The sequence below is a fragment of the Acartia tonsa genome, chromosome 14 (assembly GCF_053477335.1).
Source record: "Acartia tonsa isolate MP-2025a chromosome 14, ASM5347733v1, whole genome shotgun sequence".
NCBI lineage: Eukaryota > Metazoa > Arthropoda > Copepoda > Calanoida > Acartiidae > Acartia > Acartia tonsa.
Window position 1 is genome coordinate 33,201,987 of NC_137273.1, and position 23,523 is coordinate 33,225,509.

General features: G+C 33.1%; 1 protein-coding gene and 1 long non-coding RNA gene across 2 annotated transcripts in view; both read right to left on the reverse strand.

The window, feature by feature from the left end:
* Positions 1–1,340: 1,340 nt before the first annotated feature.
* LOC145306634 (4-galactosyl-N-acetylglucosaminide 3-alpha-L-fucosyltransferase 9-like) overlaps positions 1,341–23,523 on the reverse strand; it is a 53,837-nt gene continuing 31,654 nt past the window's right edge. The window contains exons 6-12 of the mRNA XM_080148916.1: positions 8,802–8,960; positions 5,538–5,617; positions 5,077–5,202; positions 4,454–4,657; positions 3,321–3,427; positions 3,144–3,259; positions 1,341–2,014 (exon numbers count right to left, since the gene is read on the reverse strand). Of these exons, the coding sequence (XP_080005042.1) occupies positions 1,922–2,014; positions 3,144–3,259; positions 3,321–3,427; positions 4,454–4,657; positions 5,077–5,202; positions 5,538–5,617; positions 8,802–8,960 (885 nt within the window). The 3' untranslated portion in view covers positions 1,341–1,921. The remainder of the gene's footprint in view (positions 2,015–3,143; positions 3,260–3,320; positions 3,428–4,453; positions 4,658–5,076; positions 5,203–5,537; positions 5,618–8,801; positions 8,961–23,523) is intronic.
* LOC145306636 (uncharacterized) lies at positions 10,282–19,208 on the reverse strand. The gene is made up of 5 exons (XR_013875087.1): positions 19,162–19,208; positions 18,498–18,529; positions 17,715–17,762; positions 17,486–17,528; positions 10,282–10,578 (listed from the first exon to the last, which is right to left on the reverse strand). It is a non-coding gene; the product is annotated as an uncharacterized LOC145306636 (long non-coding RNA).

Genomic DNA, 23,523 nt, shown 5'->3' on the forward strand with positions numbered 1-23,523 from the left:
TAAGCAATAATGGAAAATGATTTAGACTGCAGCTCTATGACAAAAGTAGTAAAAATACAAATACATTGATCAATAAACAGGCACAACTCATTACCATGCAAAGCATAGACGTCCAAGGAGTGTGGTAATGGGGCGATTACCCCCCCCCCCAAACGATTTTGGGGGTGCCGTAGCCACCCCCAAATTTTTTTTCAATTTACCCCCCCATTTAAAATTTACCCCTGCACCCCCAACCATTTAGGAGGGGGTATTTAGATATGGCTTAGTGGTTTAACGTCCGCTTATCTGTTGGGGAGGTGTCGGGTTCGAGTCCCCAGACCGCATCAATACTAAAGATGTAAAAATTAGTACCTACTGCTGCTCTTTCAGGCGTTAGAGATTTGGAGTAAGAGTAGGGGGGAAGCCTTAGCCCTAAATCAGGTATGCATGGGTGGTCCTTGGCATGGTGCACTAGTGATCGAAAACGCTGTAAGGTCATAGGTTGATTGAAAAGTCCTTGTGGACTAGCATTGTGTAGTAGCTCACTAGTGTATTAGTGGCGTTTGTTAGTTCAACGACTTGGAGTCATGCTTGGATCCTAGGTTGTATTGAAAAGTCCCTAGGATTTGATGTGGCTTCAGTCATTGCTGATACAGCGTCATGTTCATGCTTGGGTTGCATTAATTGTCGCAATAATACCGTGACCGAAAAATCACGAAACCTTAACTCTCCACCCATAAGGTTGAAGTGTAAATTACCCACAAGTCCTAATTAAAGTGCCAAGGAAATTGATGGGAAGGATGCAACTCGAATCCGCGTCATACCAAAGACGTTAAAAATGGTACCTACCTGCTCTGTTCGGCACAGGACATCAAAGAGTTAGAGTAGGGGGAATGCCTTGGCCCCAAACAGGCGCAACTCATTACCATGCACAGTTAGGATCTCCAGACAAAGATCGTGCAATCAAAGGGTTGGTTGTCTGTAATGTACTGTACCACGGGTATGAGGTGAAGGACCAAGAGTCTGGCCTTGAGTTGACAAGTTGACTGTTCAGTCCAGGTGCAACTCACCCACACGACATTAACATTAACATTACCCCCCCCCCAACAATTTTGGGGGGGTAAATACCCCCCCCGCAAAATAAAAATCCCTAAAACAAAAAAATTTTTAATACTAAATATTTAATAAAATTTAGATTACATCCCCCAAACATTTTACCCCGGGGGTAAATTTAGGGGGGGGGGGGGGTAAACTAAATTTACCCCATTCAACAGACTTCAGGGGGGGTAATTACCCCCCTCAATCAAATTTTCCCCCCCGGGTAAAAATTTTTTGGGGGGGGGGTAAAAAAAATAGCTTGGACGTCTATGATGCAAAGTTAGACCATACACACAAAGGTCATACAATTAAAGAGTTTTTGTTTCTGATTAATAATACTCCCCTAGTGCTTAGTCGAGCACAGAACCCCCCGTTCTTTATCATAAAAAAATATCAAAATAGGAGAGGTTTCTTGTATCTTAATTATTTTAAGTCAGATGAATGTTTTCATAAAGATTTTCTTAAAACAGAACAAAAAAATATTACATCAATGATAGTAAACACAATAAAGCATTATTGGACAAACGGACAAAGTAAGTTATATATTTTTTTATATAATATTTATCTGAATAAATAGAAAGATAGATAGATACAGTGGGATGCTTTCAAGGTGACCGATTTTATTTCGAATTGCTTTCACTTTTGTTCTTCTGGTGGGAGTTTTCTCTTTATCATGCCAATACCTTTCTATAGACACCTTAACATACAAGATAAGTTTAGTTTATCTCCCCTGGTGACTCGGCAAAGTCAAAACTTAGATTTGGCGTTCGGTCACCTTGAAAGCATCCCTATGTAATTATAATAATTCTAGATTTTCATTGTCTTATCATTGTATACAGTGGTGCTACATATTATCTTCAGAAATTCGAATGTTTGTAAAATCTTGACCATAGCACTTCTTTGAGTTCCAATATGAGGTGAAATTTCTGAACAAATCCTAAATTAAAGTATATAATTATTGTCACAAATACATTTGTCCCTGCGTAAAAAAAAATACTGTAGGATTAGTTACTTTTTAGATTGCCACGCAGGACTGAAAGCTTAGGCCAACATAAAATGGAGAACTCTATTGAATTGTTTTCAGGGCTCAGCAGTAGCCTTAGACTTTGCGGGAGATCAATCTTTAACAAGTTAAAAATCAGCTGGAAGTCCAAACCTAACCAATATGGCAAAACCTTCTTTAAAAATTTAAAAAAAGATCAAACGGATTTAAATCTGAGGATTAGTAGCGGCTGCCAAGCCTTGATTGTTTTCCTTATTAATATCTTTAAAAGGAAACATTTTTATTATTACTCTAGCCTCTAGGGGCTTCGCCCTATAAAGTTATGGGAAGTCAACCCTCCTTAATAGAAATATTCAAAAAAATTATTCTTTGTTTAATTACTCTGTGGTAAAATTAAACCCAGGTTGTGCGCTTTCTGCACAAAAATTTTCATTTGTACAAAAAAATTTCAATTCGTAAAAATTAAACCTAGGTTGTTCGCATAAACAAAAATTAAAATTAAAAAAATATTTTTTTTTTTTTGGGGGGGGGGGGATTCATGGGGCCTTCACCCCATGTTGCAGTGGTATTCCCCCCCCCCCCAATTACTGGTTTTGTTTACAAAAATTTTTAAAAATAAAAAATTTTGGAAGTGGGGATTTTTTTATTTTTGGGGGGGTTGGGGTGTCCCATCCCCCAAGAAAATGGCTTAAAACCACCAGAGGACCAGTAGGTATATTCCCAGAAGGGTAGAGCTCAATTTGATCAGCAGTTACTGAGATTTTACAAAAAATGTAAAAAAAAAATTTTGGGGGGTGGTTTTTTTTTTGGGGGGGGGGTTGGGGGTGTCCCAACCCCCAAGAAAATAACCTAAAACAGACAGACAGACAGACAGACAGACAGACGGACAGACAGACGGACAGACATCAAGCTACTTTGTTTTATAGATAGTTCAATATCATTTTTAAAACGTACCGGAAGTTATCCTAAAATATAGTGACTGGATGTATGTTTGTTTGTCTTAACTGATTGAAATATTAAGCTTTTTTTACTTTATCTGGTAAATTTTTTGATTTACACCTACCTTTTGTGGTTCTTGTTTTTGATAAAGTTTTTGACAAATTTGACATCCAGGCCATGGGGTTTCTGGACACTCTAGCTGGTACCATTCCTTCCACTCCAGGTATTCATAATATTCATCTAAATAGATAGGAAGCTAGATAGATAATCATAATCTTCACAATAATTATAAATTACTTACTTGGATTATTTTGAAGATGAAGTAAATACTTGGCAAGTTCTGCAGGACTGGTAAAGTCAGCAACATGGATAAAGGATTTGGGAGGAGCTACTCTTTCATAGTCAGATCTGAGCATTTAGTCAGTTTCATAGTTTTATATAACATAGATACTCTATTATTACTTAACAGTACTACATACAAAACCTAATGAGGATAATAGTCCAGTTTACAACAATTGCACTCTGAACTTACAGACAAAGGGCGTGTACAATTAATAGGTTGGTTGTCAAATATCTTTATCTTTTTAAAGCATGTAAACTAGACTATAAAAGTTTTTTTAATTTCTAATCAATATAATAGATTTGAAATCTGCATAAAATTTTAAGGATTTTTTATAAAATTAGTTTTTTATATAATTCTTTATTCAAAGGCGCAAATACAAATTAAGTTAAATAATTTTGAGATCTGTGATTGGTGGATTGAAAACTATCTGCGCTCTGATTGGAGAAGCTTAAGTGACGTACATCATTCAACCAATTAGAGCATAGGTAGTTTCCAATCCAGCTATCCTATTGGTCGAAATTTATTAACTTAAATCGTATTTGCGCCTTTAAATAAAGAATTATATAAAAAACGAATTTTATAAAAAATCCTTAAAATTTTATGCAGATTTCAAATCTATTATATTGATTAAAAATCTTTCCAACTTTTATAGTCTAATGTAAACTCCACCCTCCCCTCATGAAAAAAATAAGAAATAAACAAAATAAAACAGAAGGGAAGTACTACTGATGATTGTAATCATATGATAATCATGTACTTAAATAAAAGTAACCGGATATCTAACTGTGTGTCTGTCTGTCTGTTTGTCCAACTGATCTTGCTAACTGCTGAGCCATTATTGTTCTATTTTTTCAATGTAGATTCTCATAGGTCTCTGGATGATATAGAACTAATTTTAGGGATGGTACTACTACTCTTCTAAGATAAATTACCACTAAAAAAAATGACCCCTTCAAAATATGTTTTCTTTTAAAACTTAAATTAAATAGAGGGGTAGGTCGACTTATCCCTAAACCCCCCACCCTCCCCTCCACAAGAGCTCCTCGATGCCTCTATTTGTAAATATTTTACAATATAAATATGAAACTTTCCTCGGAGCTCCCATAACCACAGGAACAATATTTTGTTTCAACATTTGAAAAAACTTCTCAGTAATATAATCATCACAAAGAGAATTCTCAAAGCTTAAATAAAAATAGTAGTTATCCAAATTTTTGAAGGCATCCTCAGTTTTTTCACCCCTTGTGCTACATTTACCATAGATGGTTACATTGAAAAAACCTGTGGCCTCAATATCCTGGTCATTAACACAGATTAACTTACAAAACCTTCATAAAATGTTAATTATTCAATTAAATCACAATTTCTATGAAAAATATTAAGGGATGAAAAATAATATGTCTTCTTTTATTTGGGGATTGCGATATTTGGGTCAGGTTTATACTTTCAACTGATTTACAAAGGGTTGATTTCCCTGAGACTTACAGGCGGCTGTCGATCTCAGGAAAGAATAAATGGCGCTTTCACTAAATATGAAAGAAAAAAAATGTGGGGAGGGGGGTTTGTCTTAGTTTTATATTAGGTCAGGTTAGGTTATATTTAGAAGCATTTTTAAATATTTGAAATGATATGTTCTAATCTTCGGGATGGGTGAAATTGATCAATTCAACTGTTTTTGGGCTCTTAAGCATTATAAAAATAATTGATCTGTGTTTCCTGAACATATTTATCTCTACCACTGGGGGCATTACAGTGACTCACCACCCACAAAGCTGAATTATTCTTGGATTTTAAAATTGATTCTTTGTCTATTGAATGTTTTGTCTCTCTTTTCACATAACTAAAAAAATCTTGTTTATATCAAAACGTTAATATAGAATAGCATGAAATATTTCTGACTTTAATTAAATTACTATAGTATAGGTTAGGTAGGCTTATATTGGGTACTGGATAGCCCTGCAGGGTTTAAGCATCGCAGGTTTAAGCAACAGGGCGTTAAGGCATCCAACACGGGTATGTCATAGGAAAAAAATATTTCCCCTTTTTAAATATATTTTTTAATGGGGGTTTCAGTGCTGGATATCCACTTTGAGGAAAAGCACCGAAAATTGTTATTTTGGTAAGTAAAAATTTCCGTTTGAGATCTTACCAGATACACAAACTAAGCATACATACCTGCATTTTTTTTGATAAAATCCTGTAAAAGTTGCATCCGAATAATAACTAGCTGTCCAATCAAAAATGTCGTCCAACATCTTAAAAAAGAAACATGTTTTGTTTTGCATTTTCAGTGCTTTACATCAAAGTATTTGACAGGCACAGAACTAGGGTTGGGCTGGATACTTTTTTCGCAGGATACCGGATATCCGGATGAATTCAAATGCAGGATATCTGCTATCTGGCCGGATATCCGGCCAAGTTAGCAGATATTTAAGTAGCAAAAAAAATTGTTTTATTATATAAAATTAAGGTAATAAAAATTAAGTAACTATTAAATCTTTCTTCTAAGTAAATAATCTACTGAACTACGTTAGTTTTTGATATGTTTTGCAAGAATTTGCTATGTTTTGCAAGAATTTGCTATGTTTTGCAAGAATTTGCTATGTTTTGCAAGAATTTGCTATGTTTTGCAAGAATTTGCTATGTGAAGGACAGAAATGATAAGTTTTGCAAGAATTTGCTATGTTTTGCAAGAATTTGCTATGTTTTGCAAGAATTTGCTATGTGAAGGACAGTAATGCTATTTTTTGCAAGAATTTGCTATGTTTTGCAAGAATTTGCTATGTGAAGGACAGAAATGCTATGTTTTGCAAGAATTTGCTATGTTTTGCAGGAATTTGCTATTTTTTGCAAGAATTTGCTATGATTTGCAATAATTTGCTATGTGAAGGACAGAAATGCTATGTTTTGCAAGAATTTGCTATGTAAAGGACATAAACTATTTTATGCAAGAATTTGCTATGTGATTACCAAAAAGCTAGGTTTTGTGTGGTGAGGGGAGGCTACTTATGTCCTCCATCTTGCAAAATCTTAGTTAAGGGAGACAAGTTATGCCCTTCATCAATAAAGGTACTAAGAAAGAGAGGTAATCAGGCTCCGCCAATAAAAAATCCCTGTGAGAACCCAGCAGACCTGCTATTGGGTAGAAACTGTACACATTTTGGTATGAAAGGCCTTATTTTTTTTATTTCTTCCCAATAAAAAAGTCGGCTATAAACGGTCGAATTTCTTAATTAAAACCCATAGATCAATTCGTTTCAATAGTTTTCAAATTTAGTGCGAGAGTGATGTTAGGAACACTGCTCCTTAGTTCTTTATAGATTTTTATACATTAAAAAAAAAAAAAAAAAAATAGGGGAAAAACTATCAAACTTAAATAATAAAAAACGAGTCTAATCCCTTTCCATTTTTTATAAGTGCAATTTTAATTTTGAAATTAATTGTCACGATGCATTTTTTAAAAGCTAATGGCTTTAGTCCAAGTTTTTAGAGGATTCGCTAAAAAGATGGATGAGAGTAACCCTAATATGAAAGATTAAAAAAATATAACATATGATAATTGAGTGTTTTTTCTTTCATTTTTTCTTTCGTCGGTTTATATATTTTACGTACTGATATCTTCCAATATGAAAAAAAAACTACAAGCCGATATTAACACTTCCTGAAAATTGAGCATAAATTAATATTCTATATGTTGACGAGATCTTAAAAGACATACCATGCACAAACCTATTTAATTTTCTTTAAGTATCTTCTTTTAATTAAAGAATCTGGTTTGCGTACACTTAAGTAATCAGTTCTTAAATAACAAATATTTGATTACATTTTTTTAAAAGATAATATTGGAATCTAAAATAATTTTCTCAAATGCAGAGTAAAAAAAAATTAAATTTTTATGTGCATTATTATTAGTAATGTTTATAAAATTCTTTAATTAGTAAAAAAATCTATTAAACTAGTTTTGGTTCTGAATAAACATGCGGCGATTAAAACTTTTAAAAAAATAAATGATTTTTAAAACCGTTTAAGATTCTACCTTACCTGTTTTTTTATTCTTTTTTAACAGAAAGATTTTAGCTGATTCTAATGAGGTTTTAACTGTTACAATTTCTTAATAAAGAAACCATCTAATAGTTCCTTTATCATTATGATCAATTTCTTTACTATACATTAGTCTTCTTCCCTCATAATTCTATTCCTTCATCTAACAAATTCTCACATAGGGGAAGCTACTTATATCCTTCCTAGGAAGGTGACTTCTGTCCTAATTAAAGAATGACTTTGTTTTCTTTCCATGATCCTAAATATAAAAGATTATATTGCCGGATATCAGGCCAAACCCTACCCAGAACCCATAACTCCTCACTATTTAAAAATAAATTGAGAATAAGAGGGGAGGAGGGCATGCTTTATTATGCACTTTGATGATTACCGTTGTAATGTTAATGAATTTGAATTACAATATGACATTAAATTACATTTTTGAGTTGTAATGACTGACATCAAACATTGTTTGTTAGGGCTAGGTAATATTTGGTTAGGTGAGTGCACCGCAGGGTTAGGCAATTAGCCTCGCAGGGTTAGAGCCCCCTGCAGGGCCTAGAAATATTAGAAAATCAAATGTGAAAATAAGAAGAAACGCCCCTTTAGTGGCGTTCGAACTAGTACCTCAACCAATATAAACTTTGTGGGGATGTATTAATTGAGAGCTTTTAACTTAATCCCTAAAAATATCAGCCTTGGAAAATCTAGAAAACTTAAAATCTAGGAATCGAACAAGCACCCCAACCAATCGGCAAATCTCAATAAAACTTAATAAAAGTATGCAGAAAATTTAAGTATTTAATCCCTGAAAATTGAATAGATGTTGAGAAAATCATGAAAACTTAAAAATGTATGAAACTATCAAGTACCCCATTTAATGAACAAATCTTTAAAAATTTGAAGAATGTTAACTTATTTAATCCCTGAAAATTTCAGCCTTCTATCTTTTATAGGAGCCTAGAAAATTCCCCCTTTTTGTCTCTAACAGACGGACACATGGATGGACGGACATTTTGAATTATATAGTAGCTTCGCTACAAAAATTTTTCTTGCGCATATAAAAGGTTTTATGATTTTTCTTTAAAATATTATTTCATGTAAATTAAAAAATATTACTTATTTATATTATTGGTTTGATGCTTATTTCTTATTCACAAACATTGATTTGACCGTTTCTGCTCCACCCCACTCTCCACCCTTCCCCCGCAAAAAAATATTCTTTTTTTGGATGGACAGTAATAAAATGCTGTTTCACGAAGTTGTAAGCGGCTATACGCAATGTTGGGAGGGTGACGCAAATTTCGGAACTACGTTGGAAATTCCACTCCTTATTTCCAAAATTGTCTACGAGTCCAACTAATATGTTATGGGAATATAAAATTAATAAAACTTAACCTGTAACCAAGAGGTAATATTATAATGTTGAGCAAAATACCAAGGCGCCTCTGCCCAGAGAGCCACCCACTTCTGGTGGTCTGGAGGTATGTAACCACCAGGGATCCAGGTATCAGCATCAGAAGGTAGACCTGGCAAAGAAACCATCACAGCAGATGCCTGACAAATGGTGAGGTAATTAGTTCTTATATTTCTATGAATCAAAATCGATTTATTTTTAAAAAGCTAAGAAAGACATTATAATTCAAATGGTCTTGATGACTTTCTAGAAATGCATATGAGGTTGAAACACTCAAAAAAATACCATATTATCAAAGAAATCATTACAAATTTCCTTGATATTTGAAATGAGTTACAATAAAACTTGCTAATAACAAGGATGACAACATCCAAACGGACAAGGCTAAAAATCAGACGCACGAATAAGAATTCAAAGAACTTTATCATAGAGATGCTTCGCTTATAATATTGTACTTTGATGTCCTGGGAATCATTATTTTAAAATCAGAAGAATATAAAATTAAAGATAATCATTAAAAAAATTATGTGTCAAAAAGGTTAAGAATCAGCCTTTTTAAATAGACTTACAGACGATCTGATAATGATTTTTGAAATTGATGGAACAATTCTAACATGCCTAAATTAAAGATATATCAATCGGTTACGGACATAGGGATGGAAAGACTTTAATTATAGAAAAGCTTTGCATTTTTCTAATGGTTTTCCATTATTGAAGTACGGGCAAGCCATAAATGTAGAATGTTTAGGTTATTTATCGAATCATATTATAAACAGTTTTCCGCGGATACAAAAATGTACAATTATAACATTAATTTTTAGTAGTGAAGCTACTCTATAATTCACTTTGTCCGTCAGTCCGTCCGTCCGTAACGCTATGGGGGAAATGGAATTTACTCAGCTCCTATAAAAGATAGAAAGCTGAAATTTTTTGACAACATTCCCATCATTAAGGAGCATAATAAACTATAAATCATCAATGGCGGTCGGACGGCTTTTAAGCAGGTTTTAGGCTATTTTTTTTATTTCCCACATTTTTCCTCATATCTTTGGTGTTTATGGTCCGATTTTCAAAATTTTTTCAGTTAAAGATATCAAAATTAAATTTCCCATCGTTTGAAGAAAACAACAATGGCGGTCAGACTGCCTTTTTGCAGGTTTTAGGCTATTTTTATATTTTTTACATTTTCCCCCATATCTTTGGTGTTTATTAATTGATTATCAAAATTTTTTCAGTTAATGATATCAAAATTAAATTTCCCGTCGTTTGAAGAAAACAACAATGACCGTCAGTCCCATCCACGAAATTTTGTGCTTCGCTACTTCTGGATGTGATTGTACATTTTTAAATTCGTAGAAAATTGTATTTAATACAATACGATACATGATTTTTCAGTATAGCTTAGAACCGGTTCTAATCAAGCGGTTTTCAAAGCAACACTGGAAAAATTTCTTACCTCATTTAATTTCTCATGGTCTGTTGTAAGCCGACAGGAGAATCCATTTTTACATGTAAACGGGCTTTCAAGAGGAAAATACCATTTCCATTGGTCATAACCGTCTTTAAAACCTCTAAATACTGGATCGTATAACAAAATTAGTTTCAAATCTTTATTGCTATCTTCTTCAGTTTTTTTGATAATTTTGAGGCCATCTTGATAATGTATATTAAAGTTTGATGTGGTATAGTTGCTTAGATTTGGGTTGGATAAGATTTTTTCAAATTTTTTCTTCCTGTTGGTTTGTATTGGCTCTATATCTAAATCAAATAATTGTTATAACAAAACCTATGACAAAACACTTGGGCAAAACTGGTAATTTTTTTTTTAATAACACACAGAAATCTATTATATCCAGGAGAGTAGAAACATTAGGCTGTTTATTACCAGGGAGTAAGGGAGGGGACAATGGATCGAATATTCAATCTTTTGGAGTCTCAGACTTTGGGGACTGGCTTAAAGGGAATGTGCAAGAATTTAGCAGTTTCTGACTGAGTTTGGGGACTTGCGCAATAAATGCCGTTACTCGTTTTGTTAGTTTTGAATATATATAGTTTTGCAGACAGAGAGTAGTTCAAATATAAATACACGGCCCCCCTCCCATACTATATTTGACTCCCTTCATCCCCACCTCCTTTTTAAAAGTAGACGAGAAAGGGAAATGGAGAAGTGAGGTGGGGGAAATAAACAGGATAAAAAGGGGCAGGAAGGTGTGCGGGTCATATACTTGCCCATCTCCAGCTACACGTCTGCCTGCCCCTTTTTTTCCGTGTTCACATCACTTGCCCCCAAATCTCTTTTCTCTTTCCCTGTCATTTGGAGAGTTCCAGGGAGATATTTCTAGTAATTAATTACAGAATGGTTATGTCAGTCTGTAATACTGGTAATCTAATTTTCAAATGATTGCTTTATTTTCTTGGAACTTTTTTCTTAGTTTATGGTTTTCTAGATTTAATCAACAATCACTTTACAATTTCAACCATATTTTCGGGATTATTCTGGTTTTCATGGCCTTTCTTCAAAAACTCTTAAATTGAATTAATTGCCCATTGTCCCCTCCCTTACTCCCTGGTTTATTACACTAGCCCCCAGTGTAAGAAGGAATACGCCATGTTAGAAGTGTAACGCAAATTTGAGATCTCAGTTTTGCGATTTGATTTACTAATTTTCTCTATAAGACAAAAGAGCTGCTTGCAAGATTATCTAATTGGCTATGATATAAAGATGCGTCACCCTCCCAACATTGCGTATAGCCGCTTACAACTTCGTGAAAAGGCATTTAATTACTGTCCATCCAAATTAAGAATATTTTTTTTGCGGGGGAAGGGTGGAGAGTGGGGTGGAGCAGAAACGGTCAAATCAATGTTTGTGAATAAGAAATAAGCATCAAACCAATAATAAAAAGAAGTAATATTTTTTAATTTACATGAAATAATATTTTTATAAAAAATCACAAAACCTTTTATATGCACGAGAAATTTTTTTTGTAGCGAAGCTACTATATAATTCAAAATGTCCGTCCGTCCGTCCATGTGTCCGTCTGTTAGAGACAAAAAGGGGGAATTTTCTAGGCTCCTATAAAAGATAGAAGGCTGAAATTTTCAGGGATTAAATAAGTTAACATTCTTCATATTTTTAAAGATTTGTTCATTAAATGGGGTACTTGATCGTTTCATACATTTTTAAGTTTTCATGATTTTCTCAACATCTATTCAATTTTCAGGGTTTAAATACCTAAATATTCTGCATACTTTTATTAAGTTTTATTGAGATTTGCCGATTTGTTGGGGTGCTAGTTTAATTCCTAGATTTTAAGTTTTGAAGATTTTCCAAGACTGATATTTTTTAGGGATTAAGTTAAAAGTTCTCAATTAATACATCCCCACAAAGTTTATATTGGTTCAGGTACTAGATCGATTCCTAAATATTCACATTACAAATCTGACAAGGTTTTGTGATTTTTTTTAGTTTAATGTTTTTTATAAAACTGCTCTGTGCCAATTTTTTTGGGGATATCCATCCATCCATAATTTTTGAGCTTTGCTACTTAAGGATGTTTTCATCTTTATTAAGTTATGAAGATGAATTTTGATTAAGATTTCGACGACCTATGCGCATCCAATTTAAGTATTGTTTTGTCCATCTGTTTGTCATTAATGTAAGTAGATTAAATATAAAAACTATTAAAACTTTTTACCTTTAAGATTATGGCACCTTGAAACTAATTCTAACACTCTTAATAAATGTTTTGTATCTTAAACTAGCTGCTTCCCCTGTTGATAAAATTAGCCTAAAACCATGCCAAAACTTTAATTTAGAAATTAAAGTTTTTCTGTTGGGGAGGGGGAGCTATTTCTTGAGAGGGTAAAAGAGTTGGGGTATGGTCACTTTCGTGACAATGCCTCTTAAGGGGCGTTTTGTTGAATTTTCACAGTTTCTTTTCCCCTATTTCTAGCCCCTGCAGGGGGCTCTAACCCTGGGGGCAATCATCTAACCTAATATAACCTATCAATAGCTACTGTGAAAATACGACGAAGTGCCCCTTAAGAGGCGTTGTTACAAAAGGGAGGCAGGCTCTTAGAATTTGAATTTAAGGGTGGTGTTAACAATCTTCTAAACCTTCATTCCACCTGCTTATCGCCTAAAACAATCCCAGGAGCTAAGTAATGCTTTCCTTAAATGGAGATCTCAATCAGACAAACAAACAAAAAAAACTTAACTACTTATTATATTGGAATTGGAATCCATAATTATATTTTTGTCAATAAGTAACGCATTATAAAAAATAGCTTTTCAGGAGAGCATTGTATTTGGATATTAAACATTAATTGCCTTGTTTTGTTGTCAATGACTGGATCAAAATAAGATCTCAACATAATATCCTAAAATAAAGCAATCAAACATAAAATGATAGCCATAAGTAGCAAACTTTTTTATATTAAAGGGTGTGCAAAAAATGCGCAGATTTTTAAAATTAAAATTGCGCGGCTTCTGTTAATAGAAGAATAAGTTTTAAATACCGTTAGAACCGCTCTAAGCTCTAGTTTATGGAAATACTAGAGTTGGCTCGATATAACTATCTCCCTATTGGCTAGTTTTCTATATGCATATCTATTTCTCAATAAATCTATTTTCCTCACCCGGCATTACTATTTAAACGGAAGTAAATATTTAATAATTTAAATGATCTTAAAAAGATTTTTTTAATTATATTTTTTTCTTTACATTACCATCACCAAAGGGTTTATTATATGATTACAATTTTAGTTTAATATTTGAACACACAAAGTGTCGCCACAATCGAATTCTTTTAAAACAGAGTTTTCTTAAATTAGTTATATTATAAATTAAAATTTTCGGATCATGGAAAGAAAACAAAGTCATTCCTTAATTAGGACAGAAGTCACCTTCCTAGGAAGGACATAAGTAGCTTCCCTTATGTGAGAATTTGTTAGATGAAGGGCATAACTTGTCTCCCTTAACAAAGATTTTGCAAGATGAAGGACATAAGTAGCCTCCCTTCACCACACAAAACCTAGCTTTTTGGTCCTTCACATAGCAAAATCTTGCATAAAATAGTTTATCTGTCCTTCACATAGCAAATTCTTGCAAAACATAGCAAATTCTTTCAAAACATAGCAAATTCTTGCAAAACATAGCATTTATGTCCTTCACATAGCAAATTCTTGCAAAACATAGCAAATTCTTGCAAAACATAGCAAATTCTTGCAAAACATAGCATTTATGTCCTTCACATAGCAAATTCTTGCAAAACATAGCAAATTCTTGCAAAACATAGCATTTATGTCCTTCACATAGCAAATTCTTGCAAAACATAGGAAATTCTCGCAAAACATAGCATTTATGTCCTTCACATAGCAAATTCTTGCAAAACATAGCAAATTCTTGCAAAACATAGCATTTATGTCCTTCACATAGCAAATTCTTGCAAAACATAGCATTTATGTCCTTCACATAGCAAATTCTTGCAAAACATAGCAAATTCTTGCAAAATATAGCAAATTCTTGCAAAACATAGCATTTATGACCTTCACATAGCAAATTCTTGCAAAACATAGCAAATTCTTGCAAAACATAGCATTTCTGTCCTTCACATAGCAAATTCTTGCAAAACATAGCAAATTCTTGGAAAACTTAGCATTTCTGTCCTTAACATAGCATTTTGGTCCTTCACATAGCAAAATCTCACAAAACATAGGTTTTTCTGACCTTTTTCTACCAGGAGATCAGAACTAAATCAGAACACACATAACAAGAGTTTTTACATAATACATTAAGATTATCAATTATGCATTTAACTATGCATAAATTATGATAATTCATTATTATTACCCCTCCCCCCCCCCTATTTAAAATTTACCCCTGCATAAATTATGATAATTTATGCTGAGTTAAATGTACTGTTTGAACTTCTATCTAACAGGATATGAGAACTTAATCAGAACACACATAACAAGAGTGTTTACATAGTACATTCAGATTAACAATTATTCGATTGGCCCCTTTGCAGTCCATCATATGACTTGGGAAGGAGGTTGAGGAGCATTTTATGCAGCCTAAATTCCACTATGCTATGCCTCTTTTCCTAAAAGGCGTCATAGCTGGCCTCTTTTGTGTCCATCATATGACATGGGAGGTGGTGCCATGTAGGAAAAGTGGCATTGCATTCTTGGGAATTTAGACTGCATAAAATGCTCCTCAACCTCCTTCCCATGTCATATGATGGACTGAAAAGGGGCCAGCTATGACGCCTTTTAGGCCCTAGAATGCAATGCCACTTTTCCTACATGGCACCATAGCTGGCCTCTTTTGTTATGTGTGTTCTGATTAAGTTCTCATATCCTGTTAGATAGAAGTTCAAACAGTACATTTAACTCAGCATAAATTATCATAATTTATGCAGGGGTAAATTTTAAATAGGGGGGGGGGGAGGGGTAATAATAATGAATTATCATAATTTATGCAGAGTTAAATGCATAATTGATAATCTTAATGTATTATGTAAAAACTCTTGTTATGTGTGTTCTGATTTAGTTCTGATCTCCTGGTAGAAAAAGGTCAGAAAAACCTATGTTTTGTGAGATTTTGCTATGTGAAGGACCAAAATGCTATGTTAAGGACAGAAATGCTAAGTTTTCCAAGAATTTGCTATGTTTTGCAAGAATTTGCTATGTGAAGGACAGAAATGCTATGTTTTGCAAGAATTTGCTATGTTTTGCAAGAATTTGCTATGTGAAGGACATAAATGCTATGTTTTGCAAGAATTTGCTATGTTTTGCAAGAATTTGCTATGTGAAGGACATAAATGCTATGTTTTGCAAGAATTTGCTATGTTTTGCAAGAATTTGCTATGTGAAGGACATAAATGCTATGTTTTGCAAGAATTTGCTATGTTTTGCAAGAATTTGCTATGTGAAGGACATAAATGCTATGTTTTGCAAGAATTTGCTATGTTTTGCAAGAATTTGCTATGTTTTGCAAGAATTTGCTATGTTTTGCAAGAATTTGCTATGTTTTGCAAGAATTTGCTATGTTTTGCAAGAATTTGCTATGTGAAGGACATAAATGCTATGTTTTGCAAGAATTTGCTATGTTTTGCAAGAATTTGCTATGTGAAGGACATAAATGCTATGTTTTGCAAGAATTTGCTATTTTTTGCAAGAATTTGCTATGTTTTGCAAGAATTTGCTATGTTTTGCAAGAATTTGCTATGTGAAGGACATAAATGCTATGTTTTGCAAGAATTTGCTATGTGAATGACAGAAATGCTATGTTTTGTGAGGTTTTGCTATGTGAAGGACAGAAAAGCTAAGTTTTGCAACTTGAAGGACATAAGCAGCCTTCCTAATGTACGAATTTGTCAGACAAAGGACATAAGTCACCTCCCTTAAGTTAGATTTTGTTAGATGAAGGACATAAGTAGCCTTCCTTAGACCAATTTCCAGTGACTTCTGTCCTAATTAGGAATGACTTTGTTTTCTTTCCATGATCCAAATTTTCTTTTTTATGATTAGAAATTAAATACTTCATTATAATGTAAATAGCAACATGGAATGAAAAAAATGAATTTATTTTTAATAAAGTAAAATAATGGGTCTTATTGTTCTGGGCAATGAGAGTTTATTATGGATTATTGGAGCACTATGAGTTTTCAACGAATATTCCTTGGAGAACTTGAGCTCATTTATAGACATTTATTTCCTATATAGATCTGACATGGATCTTGAAGCAATTAAGCAGGCCGTTTTGAACATGTTAAAAATTGGAAGATTTCATTAAATAAAAGTTATCGCAAATATACTTAGTAAATAAGAACCATTACTGTGCTGCGCATAGATTAGGAGCTACATGCTAAAATTTCCCTACTGACTTTAAACTTGATTTGTGAGTAAATCATTAAAGATTAAAGTATTCAATAAAAATGCATACCTTTTTAAAAGCGAAGCTTTCCTATAATTAGGGTCGGTCCGTCCATCCGTCCGTAACGGATAGCTTTTATTTTATTAATTTAGGCATGTTAGAATTGTCCTATCGATTTCCTTTAATAGTTAGGTACGATTTAGAAAGCGTAGCAACTCTATAATCATTGCCAAAATGTCTGTACGTCCATTTTAAACATGTTGATTTTTTTACTTTTTTAACAACAAATTTTTATGTGATCTAATCATCCGATTGATCTGATTTTTGGTATATTGATTCCTGGGACAACAAAGTATAATGTAATAAGCGAAGCAACTCTACAATCAAGTCCTAAAAATGAAAATATGTCCATAAACATTATCCTGAATCAAGCAGTTTTTCAACAAATTTACTTACAATTTTGCTTTGACTCTTATACATTTATATTATGATTATTCAGTTCTGACACTATACAAGTGTTAATGTCCGTTTGTCCTACCGTTTCAGTGCTTCGCTTTTTATGGATGTTGTCATCCTTGTTAAAATTCTAATTGGGCATCTCATGTTAAAGGTAGACAAATTCCTAAGCTTTATATAGTTTTGTAGTTACGAGGTAAAATGTTCCTACTGATTTAAAACTTGACTGGAGTGTCTGTGTAAATCATTAAAGACTAAACTAAAATCCATGATGATACTAGAATTAAGGGGAAAGTGGGAGCACCAAAGTAATGATTCTTTATAATTTACCTGATTACCAAGTCTACCACGTCCAAAGCTGCAGAGTAAGGATCTGACCAAGGCAAAATCATAAAGTTTTATTCAAAAAATTACTAATTGGGGTTGGGGGTGCTAGGGGCCGTCTATTCGAAAACTGTGAGCAAAATGGACTAAATATTGAGCAAGAATTTTTAAACTTGATACATACGCCTAGTCCAAGAGGTACATTTTAATGGGAAAAAATAAAACTTTTTGATTCCTTTGATCATGCGGAAGATAAATAAAGTGTATGATTATGATTAATATCCCTTTTGTCACAAAATAGAAATTATTATCATTAAAGTTTTAAAATTAATAACCATTATAAACTTACAAGTGTAATTTTCATTTTTAATCCTTTGATTGCGGAAATTTAGCTGGAAGTTCTAACCTTGCATGATACTGTTTTAGGCCTATTTATCAGAGACTTTTAGGAATAAAACAATTAAAGATAGATTGATAAACATTATTTGCAAGATATCACCTTCCATAGATTATAATAAATGTTTGAAAAATTTGGAAAGTACACTGAAAACGATATTCTGGTGATAAAACTTTGGGTACCAGTATAATTTACAGTTCAATGTCCCCTTCCTCCCTGCTGTTTATGGATAAATTATTTACCCCAACTCTTACTAATTACGTAATAGTAATAGTAGCAGTTGGTACCATTTATGGTCCTTAGTATGATGCAGTGTTATCAAGACCCAACACCTCCCCGACATCTACGCCACTGCCACCAGTTTTTTGTGTGAGAAAAATAAATTTCATCACGTGTCTTATGAGTGGTTTCACACAAAGATCCTGTTGAGCAATGATCCTATTTTGAAAATAAGGGGAGGGGGGGGGGAGGTTCAACTCTATGCTTAAACCCTTCAAGGACCTTTGACCCATTAACCTACCTAACCTAAATAAAGTAATAAACAAACAAACGTAAAACTGCTTTATGCGAAAGCGCCGTTTTATATTTTAAAGTATAAAAAATGATGTTTTCTATTCTGTTCCTAAACTGACTATAGTTAGAAATACATACACCTGAAAAAATAGGTCAATATTAAAATTGAGGCTATTTCATAATTAGGGTTGCAAGGTCCGTCTGTAGCAGTTATCTCTTTTTGTTCATTTAGAAATGTGTCCTATCGATCTCAAACTTTGCATCATGATTCCTTTAACAGCTAGGTACAATTTAGAAAGCTCACCAACTCTATAACCGTTACTAGAAAGTCCATACATCCATTTAAAAATGCCATTTCAGAGCTTCACTTTCATGGATGTTGTCATCCTTGTTTTATCCATGACACAAGTAGAACACTGTATGACTGTCTGTGTGGTTGGCCGGATGACTGTCCGGATGATATTTAAGATCTTTTTGCAGAATCTTTTATCAATAAACTTTTATTCATTAAAGTTGGAGTTTCAAAATCCAGCCCAATAAATTTTTAAAGAAAATGTCTTTGTGAAATAAAATGAAAATCATAGAATTATTCGATATTTTATAATAATTTTTCCATTTCAAAGATAACTGTTTACACTACTGTAAAATAAAAAATATGTTTTTGGTATTTTGTTTATTTATATTTGTTATCTAAGTTTCTATTAATGATTAGTTATAATCCTTACTATTTTTATACGTGTTATAACCATATTATACATTGTATAAATCTTACTCTTATCTTCATATGAAAAGGCACTCTTCGAAAAATCAGCCGCATTTTTATCTACAAATTTGATAATTTTAAATTTACTATTTCTTTACTACTAATATATGAAAAAATGTCAAAATAAGCAATTAACTTGTTAAAAATTGTATATGTTTTTATATGCACTATTTTAAAGTCGGTATGGCAAAAAGCTTAGACGCAAATATAATATATAATTATAGAGTAGCTTTGTAACTATGGAATTTTTTCTGGTACATTAATAAGCAATAGCCCCTACCCGTAAAAAAAACTCACTAAAAAACTACACGGACATCTTCATATGAACAAATTCTATTTGCCTTTAGTTAATTTATTATAATTGAGACAAACAACATTGTTTTTTTCTGATTTTGCAACCAAATAGTGTTTCTTTATATGAAACATCCACGCCCCCCCCCCTCTCCTTGTTCAAAAATGCGATTGTCCAAGAAGTAAAAACTAACCCATGTTGGAACTTATAACAATTATAACTCTTTTATCAAATATATTTTCCTTGTTGCGAAAAAAGTGTGTATGTATATATTGGTTACTAAAATGAGACTGCCTGCAAATCTTTAAACTACCAGTAAGATTAATAAATTATTTAAAACACGCACCTTTTTTGCACACTCGCTTGTTTTTAGAAGTGTGTGGCGCTTATAAAAATTCTGCAATAGTCTACCTGCCAATTCGTTTACCCACCCTCTCCCCTCCTTGGACGTCCTTGACCCAATCCCTTTCCCAAGTAAGGCCAACTTTAGATGCTAAAAACGTCCCTACTGTACCGCCAATTTCAAATTAGCCAAAAGAATGTTTATGTGTACTTATATTTTTACTTTATTTTTAAAACTATGTTAGCTAGTAGTGTACAAACCTTTTCAACCGGTAATCAATCTACAAAAGGGTTAATTTTATTATCATTGGGGATATACATGCGCTACATATGTGTCCATTGTCTTATCCCCTAGAGTCCCTGATTATAATCTATAGTTCATTGTTGAATATTTCTGCATAACTCCAACCTGAATAATTATGCAGTTTAATTCTAAAAAAATTTAAACTAAATTTGTATTACCAAAACTAATTATTCTTTAACTTTTATATTTCAAAGCATGTTACATAAAAGGTTAAACTCCATTGTACCCCCCCCCCCTCATAACTAACCTAGCTAGCTAGACCTAACTTTAAAAAACTGGTCTCAGTTTATTTAATACCTATATTTGCGACAACTTTTATTCTATAAATTCTTCCAATTTTTAGCATCAACAAAAACCCCGCCCCTCTCGGAGAGAATCGAACCCGGTACTCACGGATAAGGAAACCAACATTCTATAATTAAGCTATGAAAGAATCCAATTATCAATGGTGAAAAAAGACATAGTAAACAAAAACTTATTTCTTATAGTATACTTTAAAATTTCATGGATTTTCATGTCTGTCATTTTGGCTCAGGGGTAGAGGTGAGGTTCCAGTTGGAAGGTTGTGTGTTCGAATCTACCCAACCTCAAAATATAATTTTCAATGTCTGAGATAACAAATAATATTTGGTAAAAGTTGTTGTTGAAATGATTTATTCTTACAGAAAAAAAATCATACATGATAAAATAAGTAAAATACGAACTAAAAAAATTAATAAATTAGATAAGTGTTAGTAGGTTAAGGGTTAGCTGTTATACATATAAAATATTAATAACTAGCATAATAAACTAAATACACAATTAAATTGATAATGTTTAAATTGGTTTGGTGTTTGAGTTTAGTTTGATAGAGTTGGTTGGTTTGATTGAGAGCAAGAATTTTGGGCAGGAGTAGATTATGGAGGTGGAGGGTCCCAGTTTAAGTTTACTGGGCTCTTTTGGGGACTTACAAAATTGAGGAAAAGTCAAAATTGTAAGGTAGTCTTATAATAAAAAGACTACAAGAGTTCTTGCCAGGATTTGAAAGTATCACTGTAATAAGCGAACCCGCCCCTAGGCTTTTGCGGGTGAAAATACCCCATAAAATATGGGGGAATCTGCACAAGAATAAAGGAAAAATATTTTCCCTTTCACACACACTAAAATAGATAATAAAAGCACACAAAGGATTTCTAGCGGGTTTATAGATGTTGTAGGCACGTAGGTGTAGTTGAAGTTTTGAGGAGGGGTTGTTGACAGAAGTTTGGAGGGGAGAGAGGTGGTGAGACAGTTGGTGAGGAGGAGGGGGGGGGGGGAGGTAGGTCATCTGGCGGGCGTCTAAGTTAAGCGTCATGGGATTAAGTTACCAAACAATGTTTCCAAGAAAGGAAACAAAGGAAATCTAAAGATTTGAATAAAAGCTTGAGATGATGTAGCAGGAAAAAAAGCAGGCAGTCAGAAAACTGTTTCTTCTTTTGGTGGCAGAAATCATCTGTGTCCGATTACCAACACTATCTTCAAAGCACCTATCAGGAATCCACGAAGATTTTGTTATCACACAAATAACAAATAATATTGACACAAATAATGTGTGCAGCGGTCAGAGAAGCACACATGTTGTGTGTTACTCCCACCGCGTCCCAGAGCAGACTGATATTTGGTAAAAGTAATAATATTTTTTAAACTACATTATAACAACATTCACTTAAAATATAAAAAAGCTTTTTTTATAATTTGCTTAGAGAGTAGATATCATGACAATTGATAAAATAGTAAAACTTTAACATTGGAGGAGTTGAACCTGCAATCTTCCTATCCATACCCTAGCGCGATAACCCCTACACTAAAGAAGACTAGAAATTATGCAAGAAAATTTAGGTATAGAATACAATAACCTCTCTCCTGTACTCTGCACATAATTTTCAGTATGGCTGAGAACCGGTTATAATCCAACGAACATAAATCGGTTTCGAAGCACTACTGTTATATGTTATTTTTAAAGGAAGAACAACTTGATGTCTATTATCCCATAATCAAATAATAATTTTTCCTCCACGGTCTAGATCCTGCAACCATTGTAATACAACACTTTGACGCTAACCACAAGACTAAAAAAGAAAAGAATTTTTCCAAAAAACGTTGACTAACCAGTTATGCATTGTATTATAAACAGCTTTTCACGGAGATAAATATGTACAATTACAAGATCAAAGCCAGTTAAATTAGTCACGAAATGCCAAAGGCAAGGGCTCAAAAATTGGTTTTAATTTATTCTTAGGAGGGTGGTGGAACCCTCACTCAAAATAGTTACAAACCTTCCCAGGAACTATGATAAGCTAACCTGTAAAGGAGAACTATATTATTTCAGTAGTTAGTGAGATTCTTTGGTACAAATAAATAAACAGAGAGCCAAACAAACATCCTGCTACTTTATTATATGGATGATAGCTACAATCTTTTAAGTTACTTGCCGGGATTTGAACTGGAATTCTTAGATAAGTTACGTAAAAATTTGCCACAAGACTACAGCGGCACAATTAATTTAATGTGATTTTTATATAAGTATAGCGAAAAAAGACAACATAATCATTTTCATAACATTTCTCTCTCTAATCAAAAAGAATATTAGCTGACACGGAGTTAAAACCTTCCAACTAGCACGATAACCTCTAAAAGAAGAATAGGTATAAAACAGTAAAATTTAAGTCAATGAGCTATGAAAACAACCGAACATTCTTGGTGAAAAAGACAAAGTAGACAACATTTTCAACACTCATTGTTTAAATTCACCATTTATAGTAATCTACTCTGTAGCTCAGTGGATAAGATCAACTTATAGTTATAATCCCAGCAGTCTGAAGCATATCGGATCAAAACCACCTCAGTGAACAAAAATATTATTTTTTAACATTGATAACATTGTAAGTAAAAAAAAATAAAACCAATTTTAAAAAGTCACTTAAAATCTTGGAAAAAGCAATTAAAAAAAGAGAGAGAGAGAGAGAGAGAGAGAGAGAAAGAGAGAGAGAGAGAGAGAGAGAGAGAGAGAGAGAGAGAGAGAGAGAGAGAGAGAGAGAGAGAGAGAGAGAGAAAAAAAATTTCAGAAAATAAAAAAAATAAATATTTTTGTTCTTTGACCGCGGAGATTTGAACACGCGACCTACAGATAAAGTAAAATCTAAAAGAAAAATTTTACTTTTACTCTACCACAGAGCTACGTCGGTGCTTAAATGTAAGGAGAAAATAGACATATTTAATCCCAAGAAACACAAATTTTTTGAAGATTTCCACAGATATAAAAATGTACAGAAGTAAGATTAAAAATGATATTTTTTGCACCGATGTCAACAAAAACTGAATAGAATATGATCCCAAATAATTTATCAGTATGACTGATATCCGCTTCTTATCCACCAGAAGCGATACTAGAAAAAGAAGAACTCAATTAAATTAA